Here is a 19,557-nt window from a genome sequence, read left to right as displayed (position 1 = left end):
ACAGCAGAGCAGCTCCCCTTGAACCTCTGCAGTCAGACTTTGTCAGCATCTGCTTTTAGAGCTGCGAGTTGCGAGTGCAGTCTGGATTACTGCACTCAGACTGCCAGTGCGGCAGATACTTTGCGCCGTGAACAAACAGACGTAAGCACAACAACAGTGAAAGGGCTTCATGAATATTCCAGTATGTGGCTCTGTGATTAAGGAGGATTTTTATGACGATAGCTGACATTGCTATTACTGTGTAAAACACTGAACCTGAGTACTGTTACTGTCCAAGTACTGTCGCAAGGATTACAACTAATGGATTAATAAATTAGTACAATACAAATATTTAAAGTTATTCAGCTAAGCAATATTCTCTGCCTCAAAGCTTCTGCCTGATCTGCCTCTCTGCCTACATTGAACGTTAAGTGCAGTCTACAGAGGCAGGCTCTGATCGGTTTCAATACGCAACATGAAAGGAATGATTCAATATTCTAATAATAATAAATGTACTTAACACATTTTAAATAAAAAAATCTGACTATACTTTTCAGTACTGTATGAATTGTAAGTATATTTAGCTTATCATTAGCATCCCATAATTTGGAAAAACGTGGTATCTGAGGGAGACATAATACTTTTCCTAACTTTTGAGACAATCTTTATGGACATGCCTTTGAATTCCGCTCAGCAACTGGCCCATTAATATATAATTCAACTCATGTTTGGTCAAAGATGTGAGCATATAGGCTGTTTTCCAGCAGCTTTAAACATGGCTCTCATTCAGTCAAAATTTCTAAGCCAGGAGATTTTAGATCATTTTATAATATTGTGTATTTGAATCTCAGTGGGAATATTTATATTAAAAGTATTGTATGGAATAATGACGAAGTCTCCCTTGTGTATATACACACTCTCACTCAGAAGAGCATGTACAGGTAACATTGTGACATTGGCAAGACTGTCACCCTGAGATCTGCCTGAGCTGCGATGTTGCTCCAGGCACGCAGTGTTGCAGTGTCTTTGAGATGCAGTGACCTCTGCTGCAACAATAACTTAAAACCTGTCTGGACAATGACCTCAGAAACACCCTCCTGAATACAAAAACACTGTACACAAATACACCCAAACACTTGAATCGCTTATTTAGGTTAGTGTTACAAATTCCATTTGAAGTCATATAGTAATTATAGGCTGTTTACTAAATCAAAGGGACCAAAAACAAACACTTCACCCATAATTACAGATATGAGAGCTGCAGTTTATTGCTTGTGATATCTTAACGTATGACATGTGTTGGTTATGCTATAGTAACCAGGCAGTGCGAATGCTGGAATGCCGAGAGAAGCCCACCCCAGACATGTTTGGAGAGCTGTTGAGGAACGCCAGCACCGTGGGAGACCTGCGCAACTGCCCGGTTAGCATTACTACACAGCGCCACACACTCAGATCCATCAAATCAAGTGCTAATTAGGCATAATGAAGCCTGGGACAGTGTGTCTGTGTGTGTGTGGTGCTTGTCTGGGTTTGAATAGGATGGTGGCCATTGAGTAATCGCTGGGTCAAAACAGGATGCAATCAGTGGAATGTTAATTTGTCTCGTGGCCCTGAGGAGGACCAACTTCTTAAGCAACACACACACACACACACACACACACACACACACACATTTGTTTTCGTGTCAGATCAGAGTTTCCGTGTGTAAGGGATGTAAGGGTGTACTTTTCTTAATCAGTATTTTGTCTTTACAGCAAAAATATCTAAACATCCTCTAAACAAGATATGTTTACTTTTTAAAAGAAATTCTACAGCAAGAACATAAATTGATCAAAAGTGACAGTAAAGACATTTATAATGTTGTCAAATTTGGGGTAAGAAGAATAAACTTAATTCAAAGGGAAAACAAGTTTATGTTTCTTAACCTCTTGGCAAGCAATTTTTTCTCATTTTAAGTAAAAACCATTTAACAAAATTTTGTTAGATTTCATTCAAGGCATTCATACAACAATGAATCAGTACATTATTAGATTGTATTATGCTTGGTCTGTCTGTTCCCTAGTGCTAATGGAAGCAAACATGTTTGAGATTTTAACCCTAAAGCAAGATATTCAGTATGAATTAAACACATTTGAAAGTTCACATGCAACTTAAACACACAAACATACATATTTGTGAATTATGAATTATGTAAGGGTGACTGGTGTAAGTTTGGGCAGGGAGAAGGAGAATTAATAGTTACAGTGTGTGTAAATCTTTCTGTGTGTTTTTCATTAAGCTCCAGTATGAAAAAGCCCTCTCTCTTTTCTCATCTACAGGGCAACTGTGGAGAGAAGCTCCGCATCCGACGTGTCCTGATGAACTCCCCAGAGATCATCACCATTGGCCTGGTGTGGGACTCAGACCACTCTGACCTGGCAGAAGACGTCATTCATAGCTTGGGCACCGTCCTGCGGCTCGGAGATGTAAGAGAAACTCCCTGCCAGTAGTCAGAAAATCCCACAAACTACACTCAATGCTGCTGACATAAGTCAGATGGTAGATGAACAAACCCACAGCCAAAAACAGAACCCTTTGATATAGATGGTGATAAATGCAGTCAGGCTCAAAGCAGCAGTGCTGCGACTCTGAGATTACTGTGATGCACATGGGAATTACAGGCAGAACTTGTCAAACTTGTTGCATCAATGACAATGACTCAAACATAAAAGCCACTGAGTTCACGCTTTCTTAGGACACGGGGCGGGCACAGGGTGTCCTAAGTGGTTTAACATTTCGCTAAGTACCAGGTTCATGTTTCAATGTGAAATGTAAACCTTTTTTAAACAGGCCCAAACAAACGATTGTTGTAAATCAAAATGCATCTAGAGGTCAAGAGTGGTAATTTGATCTCCATCACAGATGTTTCTAGTGCCTTTGAAAGATGTCATGATCACTTAAAATACGTAATCTTTGTAAGTTTTGCATGCATCTACTTTTATGTGTGTGTATGTGAATGTGTATGCCTGTATAAGTAATAAGCGCCCTCTCCTCCTTTGTTTCACCCGTAGCTGTTCTACCGAGTGACGGAGGACAAGGCCAAACAGGCGGAGCTCTACCTGGTGGGCGTGGTCTGTTACTACGGCAAACACTACTCCACTTTCTTCTTCCAAACCAAAATCCGCAAGTGGATTTACTTCGATGATGCTCATGTGAAAGAGGTAATTATCTGGGTGAATGTGAAAGACGCTTCTCTTAGTTTGCTGGTTTGTGAGAGTTGTTCATATTGCTTTATTTATACATGCCCTTGTCTAATGCTCCTTGCTTGCTCAGTCCACGGGGAGTTTGTGTGGAATCATTAACAGGGATAGTCCAATGTGTTGGCTCGTTATTTAGCATTGCCCCACAGGCTCCCAGCATGTGGTGAGTGGGTGGGTGAGTGTATGTGTGTTTGCTCCGTTAGTGCTTGCGTGCTGTTTTACATAATTCGGCAGCTTGTTGACTCAACAGTCAGGAGTGTGTATGCAGGTATATGTGTCAGTAGCTCGCTTCATGTCAATAGCATAGACTGTAAAAAAATATGTACGTAGTGTCCGTGACGTCACCCGTAGGTTTCTGAAGAGCATTTTTGAAGCCTAAAGTGGGCGGAGCCGGCCGTCGCCATCTTGGCCTTGCGTCACTCCCGGATAACAGAAAATGGGCAAAGAGGCGGGGCGTGAGTGGAGCTGAGGAGCTCAATTAAAAGATCCTATTTTTGCCCTTCGAAATATTATAATAGTTAAAAGACATGGCTACAAGTGAGACTGTGTATCGTGATTCTGTACTATTCTGCTAGTTGAAAATGTATTATGCAGTAACTTAATATTACTCTGAGAGTGTGTGTGTGACAGTGATTTATGTGCATACATGTCAGTCACTCTTTTTTTATAGTCTATGGTCCATCAGCGCGGCATCACTCGTCAAGTTCGTAGAGAGCTTATTCAGTCCATTTTAAATTCTGATTTTGGCCGCCTCTCAAATGGGTTAAACCATAGATAAATTGCCTATGAAGTTCAAGTAAATGCGCTAGAAAATCCGCGCTCATTCAAGGATGTGCATTTAACGTTATTGCATGGACGGAGAAAGCGCCGACGCCTGCAGGATTTCACCTGACGGTACATAAGCATATTATGATCTATCTGTTCCGGGAGAGCAGAACGAACGAGCCTTTATTGACGTTTTTAAATCTGAAAACTCCAAAAAGCAACGAAATTGTCAGACATCCATTAGTGCATGTTCACAGAGGAAAACAACTGAAATACAGCGCTGGTTGTTCTCTCGAATGATACTCGACGACAACGACGGAATCCTAAGCCGTGGGCGAAGTAATGGGTGTATTAAATTGTATGAAATAATCCCGAAAAAAAGCACAAAACACTGCAGAGGTGGCAAGTTCAGCAGCTAAAATTTGCTGAGGTGAAGTGACGGCTAGTAACAGCAGACAAACGGCTAGCATTGACATCAGCGGCAATCCACCTGTCACTCAAAAGTGGACACACCCTTAATTGTGCAGAACTTTAAATATTAATCAACTAAACGGAAGAGTTATAAAAAAATTCACCACCCTCACAGTTGTCATGAAGGGCAAAATTAGCTGTATAGACCAAAGCCACATACAGACACCAGGCTGTAAACATGTTTTTTTCTGCTGTAAAGTTGGTCATTTTAACATGGGGGAGATACAGATTTGACTCACTTTTGACACCAGCCTCAAGCGGCCAGTCAACGAATTGCAGTTTAACTCACTTCCGTGTTGGTTTCAAGAGAGAGACGGGGAGGTTGCCGCTTGGTCAATAGTCATCAGTGCACATTATGGTCATAACATAGACAGGAATGATACAGCGTTCATGTGAACGTCAATGAGTGATTATTATTCACCAGTATTAAAATTCTGGATCATGCTGACAATATAAGGATGCATTAAATTGTCCAAAAGCAAAAGTAAATACTTTTACATTGTTAATAATAATAATAATAATATATTTATTTTTTATAGCGCCTTTCAAGAACCCAAGGTCGCTTCACAAAATAATACAAACAGTTGACAAAGAGACAAGCAATCTGCTTATTATAACAATCAAACAAGAAGAAAATGTTACAAACGATTTCGGTTTCAAACGATAAATGATGTTCTTTTGAACTTATTGTATTCATCAAAGAATCCTGAAATAAAATTATCAGTTTCCACAACAATATTAAGCAGTACAAACGTTTTTAACATGGATAATAATAAGAAATGTTTCTTGAGCACCAAATCAACATATTAGAATGATTTCTGAAGGATCATGTGACACTGAAGACTGGAGCAATGATGCTAAAAAACTTTGATTTAGCTTTGCCATCACAAGAATAAATGACATTTTAAAATATATTAAAATAGAAAACATTTATTTGCAATTATAAATTATAATAGTATTTCACAGTATTGGTGTTTTATACTGTGTTTTTGATTTTAAAAAAGCAGCTTTGGTGAGCATAAGCGATTTAAAAATCGTATAGACTCCAGACTTTTAAACGGTAATAAAAAAAAAAAAAAAAAAAAAGATAAATGGTACATTTTATTTAAATATTAAATATTAATAGTGTTAAATACAAAAATTCTGTATTATTTTGGCTAAATTAATGAAAAATAAAACTATTTTATAATATAAAGTATTACATACAGATTTTTTTTTTAAAAATCTGAAGATTTAACTTTTTTTTTTTTTTTTAACAGATTAAGTTTATGTAAAGGTTGAGATGACAGCAAAGATTTTAAATGTAAAAATAAAGGAACTGATCATGCACAATTAACTAACAATTAACTATTAACAGCTTTCCTGTAGCTCAAACAGTAGAGCATAGGCGCTTGCAACGCCAAGGTCATGGGTTCGATTCCCAGGGAAAGCAAGAACTGATAAGAATGTAAAAATGTGTACCTTGAAATGCAATGTACGTCGCTTTGGATAAAAGCGTCTGCCAAATGCATTAATGTAAATGTATCCAAAATATCCAATATCAGCTGATACCAATCTCTAATATTGGTTGATGACTGATGTGGTACCAGTATTGTGCAAACTACTTGGAAAAAATGAATAACTTGCGTTACGTCACTAACGCGGTGTGTCATTCCCTTAGTTCTGAACATGCAGGATTTAGATTCACAATAGCAGTGCAGGACTGTGGATCCTGGACAGTTGCATACAAATCAGCTTTTTTCGTGGAGTCTGGCAGGCTATGCTGACCTACACGTGAGCTGTGCAGAGCTCTTACAAAAGCCCTCTGAAAACAAGGATATCCCACTATTGTTTACAACCCCAGCTGGACAGCGGCAGGGCGTGGCCTACAGAGAGAAACCGCCATGATAGTCCACCGCAAACAAACACACACACTAAAGCTAACTAGTTCACGCTTGCGTTCATACTTGTCTGTTACTGCGGCCGCTCGGACATCCTGTCTGGTTATGGAGGAAGCGTAGAGAAAGTCGTCCATTTGGGAAGTTGGAGTCAGGGTAAGATTCGTCTGAAAAGTGTTGGACTTGGGTTTCAGTCTCAGCTTTGTTATTCAGGATATCCAGAACATTTCAACCTGGCCTCTGCTTTTGTTTAGTTTTCCACAATGTGTAAAAGTAACATTTGGTTGAGATCTGTTGGGATTGCGATTTTGAAAATCTGTCAAATGTATTATTTGAACTGCTTTATAACTATACTTTCTCATTCTTGCTCTCATTTTCTTTCTCACAGATTGGGCCCAAGTGGAAGGATGTGGTGTCCCGCTGTATAAAGGGGCATTACCAGCCACTGCTGCTGCTTTATGCTGACCCCAGGGGGACGCCAGTGTCAGCTCAGGATTTGGCCTCACGCCTAGACCTACATCACTACACTAAAGCATATTATGACAGTGAGGATTCAGGTATTTACACACCATCATAAGGCTAGTTTATTCATAGAACTCACTTTATTTCTTTCATTCCTTCATCAGGGAAGTTCTATACACTACATCAGATGTTTAATTCATAACAAAATGTGTAATATTTCCTGTCTGATTATAATAATTATATCTGTGCATTGCTTTTTAGACAAATTTCTTAGAGTTTGATAAGGCTATTACTGAAGAAGAAAAAAAAAAAAAAAAGAAGTCCCTTTTAATTTGACAGGAAAAAATCAGCAGCTGTGGTTGTCAGAAATTCACTTGGTTTGTGGTTTATTTCATTAGGGGATATGATGTCAGTATTCCGATACAAGTACCAAAGTCTACTTTTCAGCTTAAAATATACTGATAACCACTATGATAATATAGGATAACCTTAATATAAAGGAAGCAAAACTATTTAAATAAAATATGTGGTGTAATGAGGGGCACTTCTGGCAATGTCTTTTTTTTTTTTTATTACACAGTAATTTATAGTTTTAAATTCCAAAACCCATAAATTACATACAAACAGTATTTACAGTAAAATTGCATAACTGCAGTGTTAAACCATTTACAGCTTTTCACCATATGTGGTAAGGTGAGTTTTTTTTCCGCTCGCCTACAGAAATCTAGACCTGTGTGTGATCAAAGTCCTGAAGTGGGAATTAGGTTTTGAGTGGAACTGGTTCCTGTGAAAGGAACAGCAATCAGATGACTTTGAAAGTCATGTAGTGTATGGGTGACATTTGTGGTGGTCTTCTTGTATTGCTGCTAAAGCACTTCAATTTCCCACGTGGGATCAATAAAGTACCTACCTATCTTTGACCTTAGTAAACAACTATTCAGAATTCTGTAGCAACCACCTAGCAATGCACTTTCTCCTCCCTTCCTTGGCTACCACCCACAATATCTTAAAGTTTTATGCGGGCAGTTGCCACTCACTCTTTTTTTTGCTAAAAATGTAAACATCTCCAATTGGTAGCTTTAGTGATAAGAATGAAATCTTCTGTTTTGTCAGGCCGTGAGCCATCAATTTCCAGCGATACACGGACAGACTCCTCCACTGACAGCTACAGCTATAAGCATTCACACTCCCACTCCCACCACGAGTCTATGGCTTCCCACTTCTCCTCTGACTCCCAGGGAACCGTCATCTGTAACCCTGACAACGACTCTGCCTCCCACAGCAGCCTGGAAACCACAGGTACGTCATTATATACATTCACACTGAAATACAGTTTAGACACTATATTAGATATATTGACACTAAATGTGTTGAACCATACAGTAGTCAATTTGTCCTGCTTAGGGCTGCACAAATAATGCGCGACCTGGCTTAGTGTGGTTATCAAATTGCAAAGGCTGTGATTTGATGAAAGATAGATACGTACTGCATGTTTCAGACTGAAGTGTGGGTTTTTTACAAAAGAATGTATCAGAAAAAATTTTCCCCTCCCCTCCAAATCGTCCCTGCTGCTCTACAACTCCAACAATGACTTTTGTTGTTGTTCATTTTGTGAAGGTCCTTTGACTGAAAGCGATCCAGTGCAATGCCACACTCTCAGAAAAGACGGGGTCTTGGACAGAAAGGGAGGAGTTTTGGACCGGAAAAGAAGTGCCAGCAGGCCACGAAAACTTGAGGTCCGGGGTGATTCAAGAAGTCGTTGTTCTAAGACAGATGAGGTGTTGTCTGCTGGCTATCACAGTGAAGGTATGCATTTAATATAATGCTGCCACCAAACCACAATACAAAATAAAAACAGATCATTGTGTTACTTTAATGGAACCCAGGTTAACAATCTGTAACTGTGGTCAGTGGATTGATGCTCTCTGACAGATCATTAGAGGATAGCGTAGCATGTTGGACAATGTGAGCTGCATTAGTCATCACTGTTGCTTTTACTGGCTGTGTACAGTAATATTAGGTTATGTAAAAATAACATTTCCTCTTCCTCTTTTTTACATTTTTTTTCTCTCTAACAGGCGAGACTTTAAAAGAGCAGCAGGTTCCCCGCTCCCTACCTAAACCCAGCTCCAGTCGACTTAGAGACTTTAAGGAGACCATGAGCAACATTATCCATAACCGGCCTCTTTCTGCATCGTCCTCGGGCTCAGTTTGCCCACCTGATTCCACCACTAAGGCCCGAGACTGGGAAGCCGACAGCACCAGCAGCGAGTCCAAGTCCAGCTCCTCTGGAGGGCGATACCGTCCGCCCTGGAAGCCTCGTCGTGAGGCCCTCAACATTGATAGCATCTTTAGCAGGGAGCGGCGCAAGCAGGCCGGGTACAGTCCGCTAGGAGCTCTGTTGACTGAAGAGACAGGGCCTCAGGGGAACTTGGCTGCATCCATGGAGCAAACCACCTTTCGAGACCTGCCAGGACTCCTGAGACGAGGATCAGAGCAGCCCCCACGGCTTATCCAGAGGATGGAGAGCGGCTACGAGAGCAGTGAGAGGAACAGTAACAGCCCCGTCAGTCTAGACATGCCTGTTAGCGAGGGCACCAGTAATGGCACGCACAGGTATGATGCAAAAATCGTTATCAGAATTCATAAGGATCTTTGTTAGCACATTATTCATATCTCTCTCTCTCTCTCTCTTTCTCTCTCTCTCTGTTTTCCAGCTTAAAAGAGGGAGGAAAGAAAAACCCTCCACCTGAAGTCAGCCCGTCATGGAAAACTGTACCTGTCGTCAAATCCAAGAGCAGCAGTGCCCTACTGCAGGATGTCAAAGCGTCAGTCAAGGGCAGCAGTCACATGAGTTTAGGTGTGTACAGTATGATCATGTGTGTTTATAGTCGTCACATAGCCATCATGTTGGCGAATTCACCTGTTCTTTACCTTAGGGTATGAATCATTCTTTCCAAATGTTTAAACTAGGTGTCACATGCCTTTTTTGCTTTTTCATAAAAATTTACTTAATATACTAAGCAAGCAGTATTGAGCAGAATGTAGTGGAATCAGTGGCCAAATACATCCTGTTCCTTTCTGTGAAATGTTATCTCTGTATATCTGTTATGTAAACTGAGGAACATGAGTCTGCCCTGGAGAAATATCAGCTGCTATATCTGTTTGTGCTTCTCCATGTGACCAGAATAGATATGTTTGATCACTGCCTATATATATATATATATATTTTTTTTTTATATTAAAACTATGTGCCTCTTTCACACTGCAAATCTAAATGCTTAGATGCAATATTTTGACATTCATCTGATTTTTATTTAAGTTTTTCCTGTTAGCATTAATAGTAGGGATTAGCGTATGTACCAGATATTTGAAGTGGATGCAATGATCAATCACACAATAATTGGCATGATGTTTTTCAAATGATTGGCCTGTACCTTTGGTCTGATTGGGTAAAATTAAGACAGCAACTAACTGTCTCAACTGTGTAACAATGAAGAAAGTTTCAGAATTAAGAGAATCAGATACAAGGGGTTAGATATAATCATTGTTATTTTAGTATTATTTATATACTATTATTTATTCTAACTTTTAAATTTTTGTTTGTTTAAGTTAAGTTTAGTTTTTATGTGCTAGTGTCATTTTTATTACTTTATTTTCTATTTCGCTTTCATTTTTATTTCAGTTTTAGTCATTTTAGTACTTAGTCGTTTTTGATCTTATGTTTGTGTTGTTTCAGCTTTATTTCAGTAACAGAAAACCATTTTCAGTTGTTATCGTTTTCTGACTGCACAATAACAACACTGCATGTAAGTCAGATGGCATTGGAAAGTTGGATGCCCAAAAAATCTCATGTTTTTGGGGTTTTATTTTTGCTGTTTACATACATGCAACAAGGTCAAGCCTGTGTTCTGGATGTCAATGAAAAACAGAATTGGTTGACAGTGTAAATGCAGCAATGGATCATCACAGAATGTTTCCTTAATATTCTAATGTTTGTGTGTAGCAGGTGAGGGCCGCAGTGAACTGGATGAGCTACAGGAGGAAGTAGCTCGCCGGGCCAAGGAGCAAGAATTACAGAGGCGAAAGGAAAAGGAGAAAGAGGCAGCCCTGGGCTTCAATCCCAGACCCAGCAAGTTCATGGATCTGGACGAGCTCCAGAACCAAGGTACGGCGTCAGCATGCCGCGAAAGGGCGAAGGGAGTGGCTCTGTCTCCGGATGCATTTCTTGGGTTTCTGCTGTGGTTTAACATTTGGAGCTTGGGACTGCTTGTGTACGTGTGTGTGAAATGTGGGTGTGCTGGTTTCCGTGCTGAAAAGCGCTATGCTATGATGTTTGTCACCTGCAGGGAAAGGGGAAGGCTTTGAAAGGTGTGTGTTGGAGGCAGAGTCTCTGTTAGACCAATCTCTGAGGTTGGAACAGGCAGGAGACATGGCCACTGCTCTGTCTGTGGTTAACGAAGCAATGTGTAAGTAATCCTGCCCTTAGCCTGCTGCTGCTATCACTACTGCCACAAGCTTGTGTGTCTCTACATCTCTGTGTTTGAGTGCGTTTGTCTCTGTTTCAATGTAGAGACTCTTCATTAACTCTGCGTATAGTAATGATGTACACTATACGCTCTGCTGTGTTTTGATTATAGTCAATACTGGTGATGTGTGACCATGTCGAGATCTGCGTCAGCCAATAACTATGTCCTACTGGCTGATAAACAAAAGCCAGTTCCAAAACCTAATCGACAGCATTGTCAATAAAAAAGTGGGTTCAGTTGAAATAATTAAAAAACCCTTTTAATACATTAGACCATATTACTATATTTATTATATTTATACATTAGGCATTTTATTGAGAAACCCTTATCGGTTGACTACTAGTCACTACACGATGCACAGCCTCAAGCATATATTTGATCATAACTGAAATTAAACTAGCAGAATCTGGGGGCTGGATTCAATGAAAATAGTGTGCCTGCTTAATATGATTATTACGGTAATCTGCAGGCAGACAAAACATTTGGCCTTCAAAGTGTTTTTCATTGAGTTGATCAGTGAGTCTTCCAAAGCATGTCATTTTCTTAAGAAAAATACAAATTTTTCAAGAATTGCATTTAGGTCCTTTCCTACAAATTTCTTAGAATTTATCTTAAGAAACTTCCTAACTTCTTTAATATTTTCATGAATCCAGCCCCAGAACCAGAGCTATCAGTTTTTTATAAATGTTAATAAAATGCTGTCTGTCTTTCTGTCTGTGATCAATTTGAAAGGCTTTACTTACCAATATCATTTTTGTCTGTCTGGCTTGTGTATGTCATACCCTGAGGTTTGTCACTTATGGGGTGTTCATATGTACACACTCACACACACACACTGCACATACTCTCTCTTTCACACTTTCTATGGCCTGGCCCTTGTGTGTTACCTACACCTCACTCCCCTACCTGCTTCACTTTCCAGAGCCTCTGTAGGGTTGGGTAGAGTGCAGCTCATATGATGGTGAAAGTATTGTTGTCCTGTAATTATTTATAATTAATTATACTGAGATACGGTATTAGGCTCGGGTAATTTGCTTTTCTTTTAGTTCAATGGCTTAACTACAAATCATTTTGATTTAAGTCAACTTCATTATAATTTAATCATTTTGTGCTTGAGAGAATTTAACATTTGTGTAAGGATTTTGTTAGGTTCCCCATCAACCCTATTTGTGTGACCCAGTCAGTCAAACATCAAGATCCTTTTCATTTCAGTTCCCCGTAATGTGTTTGCATGCTCCCCATGACTCGGCTCTTTATTTTCTGCATTTGTTTCATTTTTCTTTTGCCTATTTTTGTTTTGTTTTGTTTTGTTTGCGTTGTAGCTAAACTCAGGCATACCTTGCATGAGAGCAGTGCTAACGCTCAGGGCAGGATGCAAAAGTGCATGAGGAGAGCACGAGGTCTGCAGCAGCGCATGCGGCAGAAGCAACAGGAGGAAGAAAAGGAACAGAAACAGCCCCTCAGGTACCTGCTGCTGGCTGCAGTTGTGTGTGTGTGTGTGTGTGTGCTCCAGGAGCCCCGCACACAGGAAGAGGAATCATGCATTTTGCCTTAAAAAAAAAAAATCATTATTGTTGTAAGTTACTTGGAGGATTGAAAGTCAGGTTAGCGTAAGAAACCATGTTGCAATGCGCTGCCCAGGTAATGTCACTCTTTTAGAGAGGCTGAAGTAAGTCTGTATACTGCATGACATCATCAAGAACTGATTCAAGATACTGACTCACAGTTCACGGTTTATTATCAGAAACTCATTGTTATTTTTTTATGTTCTGCATTCAGTGAACAGTCTGTCCCGGTCCAAATACTTCTGACTAATGTTAAAGAAGAGGATGAGAAGACCGTTTCAGAAGATGCATTAAGACCACCGTCACCTCTCCACATGAAACCTCAGTCTATAAATAAACCTATTTCTGAAGCCCCCGGCCCTGCTGTCTCCTCCTACCATACAGACACACTTTCTCAGCAGCAGGGCAGCACAGGGGACAACTCAAGTCTTCTTGCTGTTACAGAGAATGAGAATGTGCCACACTCAGACACGTGGGGCCCCAGAGACCCCGTCACCATCGAAAACTCTCTTGTACAAACTGCTAAAAAACGCAGTTCTGCCACTGTGCCTGTTATTGCAGTGAATGGCTGCGAGGCTCTTCTCCAGTCCTCGGTTCCGCTCAATACGCCCTCTGGTCCAACTAATTTCAGTGCCCGTCACACACCTTCCATCTCTGATCACTCCAGCTCTGGGGAAGGACTTCAAATCCCACCTCGACCTCAGTCTCTCCATGGCCTAACACACGCACCCCACAGCCGCGCTTCTGATGCCTGTCAAAAATCACTCCCGGCACCCTCACGTAATTGGTCCTGTCGCAGTCTGGAACGTCCCGATCGCAGTCCTACCGTGACGGATTCCTCCCTGTACTCTCCAGCAGACTTCCGCTCCCCCTCATCCCCCTGTCCTCCAACCCTTTCATCACCAGCACTGGAGCAGCATCCAGCCGCCCCTATGCCCGTGGAGAGGTGGGCCGAGAATGTCAATCGATACTACAATTCCCAGAATTGTGCGCGGTCGGGACGTGGCTCACCCTGTGAGGAGCTGTCTGAGCTGGACTCACTTTATCAGGCCAGCTTGAAGGCTCCCAGCATGCCCCGAGCCCCATTGGGACCCAGCCCTCAGCTTGCCAGCAAATCAGGTAATTTCGAACAAGACCTCGCTTAGGTTCCATATAACTCCGGTAACTTCCATATCATTTTTTTTTTTTACATAAAAGTATATCTCTTTTACATTTTGTAAAATTGTAATACAACCTGTAATGTTGTTGTTGTTGTCGTTATTTACCGTTGAAAAGGTCTGCCACCTGCAAAAGTATTAACTATTATAATATTAATAATGATTTATGTATTCAAATAATTGATTTTTTTTTTACAATAATAAAAATGTAATAATTGAAAGTATTAATAATAAAAATATTAAATATTATTGTTATTATTATTTAGATGATAATAAAAATGTTGTATATAATTAATGAGAAGTCCTTTCTAGAGACTCTTCAGGTTGTATAAATGTACTGTTTTTCTAGGCCCCGCTGCTTCCCGTAAGCACAACTCTGGATTCTCTGCCACACTTGGCCGTTCTAAAACCCCCACAGCAGAGATCGAGAGGAGTGCCTACAGGACGCCAGCATACAGCACGAAACCACTTCAGAAAGTGAGTTGGCACACCGGCATTTTCTCAGTAGTATTTATAGTACTGAAGCGTGTGTAAGATGCGTGGCATTAAGTAATTGTCATTACTTAATGTGGATAAGGATATGAAATTCTAATGCAGTGTGTCATGTGTGTGAGCAGCCTGTGTCTGCTGTTACCTATGATGCATCACTGGGTGAGGATGAATCATACAGTGCAGAGAACCTACGACGAATTGCTCGGAGTCTCAGTGGAACTGTCATTGGAGGACGGACTGACGTACCCCCATCCAGAAGCTTTGTGGGTGTCTCACAATTTAAAGTCACTTGGTCAAACACTCAAACCACATATTATGCACTCAAAATACATTAGCAACATTTCATTTGCTGCAAAATGTGCTTTCAAGTACTTTCTCTCAGGATATGTGAAATGCTACATCATGGTTTTTGTGAACTCATTTTGAAAGAGAAATACTGCCACCTGGTGTGACTACAGTGAACGCAATAAAACTACAATACATAGAGCAGTGGTTTTCAACTTTGACAGGTGACATACCACTTCAGCTGGCAAGCTGTTTTTGTCAGTTATAATATTATTTATTTAGTAATTTAATTTTATTTTATTTTATTTAATTTTTTTAAATCAGCCAATCATCTCACAGACCTGTTGGAATCCTTCATGGACCACCAGTAGTCCGCGGACTCCAGTTTGAGAACCACTGACTTAGAGCTCAAGTTGCTGTTATTGTTTAAATTTTTATATTTTCTACAATTGATTTGTCCATTGTCCTATTCTTTTAGTACCAATTGTTTTTTTTCTATTTTTTTTTTTCTTGTAATTTCTGTCCTTGTCTGGCTGGGTCTTATTTTCACGTTGTCTCCTCACTCATTCCTTTCATTCTTCTGTTTTATTTCTTTCATAAAGGACCCCCATGTCTCCAGGATGTCGAAGCATGTGAACGTACAACCCCCCACACGTCGCTCCACCACCTCCCTGCATGTTTTACCCCCTCCTTCCCACAATCCTCCTGTGTTCCCTCACGAACCGCTGCCCCAATACCTTCACCCAAGCCACCGCCACCGCCACCATCCCGCCCCTCCATCACACCTGCACCAGCAGACACTGAGACCCTCTCATGGACAAACAGGTAACCATCTCACCCCACTCGCTCGTTCAGCCTCCCTGCCACAGATGCAAGAGAGTGCCGTCTCTGTTGTTGTCTGTGGTCTTGCGTTCCATCAGATCTGTTGTGAAACTGGTCAAAAGACCTAAAACACTCTTGAGGTTGGGGATAATGAAATTAGAGCTTGATGATTCATCTTACAAGTTGCATTCAGTTTGACTGTTTAACCTACCCTGAATTGCCTTATTGCTTTAAACAACTACTCAAATTATCTTCGATGCTCTCTGCAGGAGATTGCCAAAAGGCCAACAAGTTTCTGGCTGTGCTTGACCGGGGTGAAGTGTTCTCCTGTGAAAACTACCACAACGTTGCACTGAACTACGGCACCCTTCCACGGGCCCTCCGTAGGTCAATTTCATCCGGGCCCCCAGTGCACCAAGCGAGGTCGGGACCCTCAGTGGGCCCGGGGCCCCGGAACTACCCAGACGCAGCCTACGCCACACTGTCCCACCCTCACCGCACTACAGCATCTAGTAGGACGATGGATGGTTTTTACAGACATCCGAAACAAAATTCTGCTTCAACCACCCCATTCCCGCATCACTCCAGCCATCATCACCTGCACCTAGAGCCGCCAGCCCAACCCCTCCGCCTCGATGTGCCCCCTGAGAGGGACTGGAGGGCTGGTAGGGACACTCATGTCTTCCCCAGGACAGAACCACGTGGTGGAATGCCCCGTGGTCCTCCTGTCTATCTCTGCGGGCTGTGCAAGCAGAGCCCTGCTGAGCCAACTAGAAGCTACTGCCAGACCTGCAGAGCCCAAATGAACCACTACAGGATGACCAGCTGAGTCATACTGGAGATGCATCCTTCAGCGCACTCATTCTCTGTCTTAAAAGTAAGCATAAGACCCCATGCCCATTCTGTGAAGCTCTTTACACAGCAAAAAGCTGGAAGTTCTTGTTAGCCGTTTTGGCTAAAGTGAAAGACAATGACTTTCATGGCAGCTTTGGCTCAGACGTGAATGTGAGTGAGGAGTGTTAATTTTTTGAAACCATATTTTAAATGCAGCTGCTGCGTTTAAACGCTGGAAGAAGGACGTCACTCCCTGCACTGTTACCTGCGGTAAATGTTTCCACTGCTAATTCACTTCCAGAGTTAAGTTCACTTTAATTGGCCTCAGCATAAAGCTGTGCAGAACAGAGCACTTAACTGACGCAAACACACGAAACGTCAAGACTGACAAACTTTGCCTGCTGATATACAGTGTCTGCTTCGTATATGCACAAATACGCTTTAGTTTTTAATTAGCTTTTCAAGCTAACCTTAGTTCTGTGATTGTAATTTAACTATGTTAACTCAAGTTTAGTGCACTTCAGAAGTGTTAAGTTAGAAGCGTTCCTCTGTTGTAACTTCTCCCATTTTTATGGGAAAACAGTGGTTGTGTAACTACTTCGTTTAGAGGGCTGTAACGTCATTGTGTAAGTAATCAGAGGTACATCAGATTCCTCCAGTGTACCAACAGTCAACTTTCAAAAACCTCATTGGCATCTGTGACAATATTTTTGTGTACAGTATTGTTCTGCCCAATAGTAGCACCAACACCTGTGATCTTTCTTTTTTCTTTTTCTTTTTTTACATTTTGTAGTAGCAGCAGTTTAACTTTGATTTATACAGTATATCTTACATTAACTGTTAAGTGCAAAACTATTTCATGGTTGTTTTAAGACGTGAGATGTTGAAAACAGAAAGACAGAACTGTCTGCAGTGCCTTGGCTTGTGAAAGGCAATGGAACTGGGTGCCAGTGTCCATTTTATAGATTTACAGCCTTATAATAATGCTTATTATAAAAGTGATAAATTCAAGAATTGCAGTTACAAGATAATTTCACTTTTTCCCCCACTGAAAAATAAATACTTTTTATATTCGTTTTATTTAATTTTCTGGACGATGTTGAGGTGAAACTTGTGGCCTGAGATGTTTAGTTGTAGTCTTGCACATTGAAAGTGTTTCAGCTGTTAGCCAAGTTTGATGGTGCAATGTGCCATTTCATGGAAATCAAAGTATTACCTGCTCATCTTGAAACAGGGCCAAACATGGTTTTTAGTTTTTTTTTTCATAAATTGTAGAGCATGTCAAATACCTCAACCAATCACATGCTCTCTTATTTTTATTTCGCTAGAACAGTTTTGCATGTAAATCAGGACCTAGTGATGAATCGGAGTGCCTCTGCGTAGAATTCTCACTTTTTTTTTGCTTGGCCAATATGCAGTGCAACACTGCCCTGGCATGATGATTACTAACAGAACATGGATCTGTGACTGATTTACCCTTTTCTTTAATTAATATTCAAACAGATATGGCAAAAAAAAAGCAAGGCTGTATATATAAGTGTGTACAGATAGGCCTATTCAGTCTTTGACCTTAAGTACAGATGGATTCAGATTTGATGTAAATGCTGTGCTAGAAATAAAACTTGTATTTTTGCAATAAAGTTATATTAAGCTCCAATCAGGAGCAGAACGCTGTACCTTTTTTCTGACTGCCTTTCATCCATCCATCCATCCGTAAATGAAGTGTTTTTCTCTTGAAAATTTTCTTTGTTGAAATGCCATCTTCCCCAGCAATCCCTATCAAATTGATTTTTGAAAATATCCAGTAATCATGAACCCTTTTCTGATTTAAATTATACCTAATCTCCAACATGAACAGAAACAGACAGAACAGAATGTCAATCAGAACAGACATTTCAATGATGGTATCAAAGTAACAAAAATATTTGCATGATAAAAACAAAACTGATGCTTGTTCATGTGCCACTGTTAATATGCTAATTTAGACTTGAGAGTCCCTCCAGTGACCATCCTGCACTTGCTGTGTGCTTGTTGCATTTTTATTGTCTGTGATATTTTCCCCCCTTTCCAGTCATAACAGGAAGGTTTGTTAACCTTGACCCAAGGATTTCACTTGTTCTTCAAACATTAACACAGTGAGATGACAATGAGCTTCTAGTTTTGTATAACAGTAATAAGGTTGTTTCAGTTCCTTAGCAACAAGAAAGAACTTCTAAAACAAGGAAGGAGGTCTAAACGAGTCACTATGTTAATGTAATGAATGTCTTTGTGTATAAAGTTAAATTGAGCATAAATGTGCAAAAGAAATTGTTAGTATGAAGGTAAGTTGAAGTAATTGGAATGCTAAATGAGAAAAAGTAAGCAAGGTAATTGAAGATTATTATGTAGAGGTAAGCAAATAAGCCAGTTAAATGACCTGCACTTTTGGACTCATGCGTTGCTCTAGAATAGTGCAGGATGTGTTCTAGTAAAGTGTTAACCAATGTAACACAGCAATGACAAAATAGTCTGCAAGTCAATTGCAAAGTAAACCGCAACAGGTCAGTGGAGCAACTGCCAATTCATTTTGGTGTGAATTGACTTGTGCTGTCTGTGAGGAAAAGAGCAAAAGGTCTTGAGTTTCTTCCTTGCAGATTCACAAAGAACTTGAGTCAAAGCAGCATCTGCAGATAAAGGCCAGAAACATCAGCTCTTTATTGGAAAAGCATTTACTTCTTACACTGGACGCAGGACGCAACATGAGGTACCGTTTTACCTTGTAAAATTAATGTTTTTTTGTGTGTTTTTTTAAACCAGGCCCCTGCTGAGCTGTTTTTTGCTTTCCTTGGAGCTGATTATAATGCATGCAAGTTGATGTAGCAGTTTGAAAGCTTAAGCCTTCTCATGTACCTGTGGCGGTAACACGATTTGTGCTCTTTATGTTCTCCCTCCAAGTTGCTGTGGTAAGAAAGCACCTGCTAAGAACATAAATGTTCTCAAAGTAATATTCAGACTTCAATACATATATTCTATATTCTCTACAAAGCCTCAAGCTGATTTTCTTTTGTAAGATGCCCTTAATCAAAATAATGTCATTCACA

The 19,557-nt window shown here is 40.4% G+C and overlaps 1 protein-coding gene across 9 annotated transcripts in view; it reads left to right on the top strand.

Annotated features, from left to right (window-relative positions):
* The window catches only part of usp54a (ubiquitin specific peptidase 54a), a 51,315-nt gene extending 33,163 nt beyond the window's left edge, over positions 1 to 18,152 (top strand). For 3 of the 9 annotated variants that reach the window (XM_079854693.1, XM_079854695.1, XM_079854694.1), the window contains exons 7-22: positions 1,294 to 1,399; positions 2,298 to 2,444; positions 3,030 to 3,179; positions 6,720 to 6,888; positions 7,907 to 8,092; positions 8,411 to 8,599; positions 8,872 to 9,409; positions 9,511 to 9,653; positions 10,800 to 10,961; positions 11,143 to 11,262; positions 12,645 to 12,786; positions 13,102 to 14,006; positions 14,394 to 14,521; positions 14,662 to 14,799; positions 15,424 to 15,646; positions 15,913 to 18,152. In XM_079854693.1, coding sequence (XP_079710819.1) covers positions 1,294 to 1,399; positions 2,298 to 2,444; positions 3,030 to 3,179; positions 6,720 to 6,888; positions 7,907 to 8,092; positions 8,411 to 8,599; positions 8,872 to 9,409; positions 9,511 to 9,653; positions 10,800 to 10,961; positions 11,143 to 11,262; positions 12,645 to 12,786; positions 13,102 to 14,006; positions 14,394 to 14,521; positions 14,662 to 14,799; positions 15,424 to 15,646; positions 15,913 to 16,472 — 4,006 coding nt within the window. In that variant the 3' untranslated portion in view covers positions 16,473 to 18,152. Of the gene's footprint in view, positions 1 to 1,293; positions 1,400 to 2,297; positions 2,445 to 3,029; positions 3,180 to 6,719; positions 6,889 to 7,906; positions 8,093 to 8,410; positions 8,600 to 8,871; positions 9,410 to 9,510; positions 9,654 to 10,799; positions 10,962 to 11,142; positions 11,263 to 12,644; positions 12,787 to 13,101; positions 14,007 to 14,393; positions 14,522 to 14,661; positions 14,800 to 15,423; positions 15,647 to 15,912 lie in introns of those variants that run through there. The other 6 variants (XM_079854692.1, XM_079854697.1, XM_079854699.1 and 3 more) reach the window with 6 other exon arrangements.
* Positions 18,153 to 19,557: the final 1,405 nt, after the last annotated feature.

This window comes from Squalius cephalus, assembly GCF_949319135.1.
Source record: "Squalius cephalus genome assembly, chromosome: 21".
In the NCBI taxonomy this organism is placed as follows: domain Eukaryota; kingdom Metazoa; phylum Chordata; class Actinopteri; order Cypriniformes; family Leuciscidae; genus Squalius; species Squalius cephalus.
This window is presented reverse-complemented; position numbering and strand designations above follow the sequence as displayed.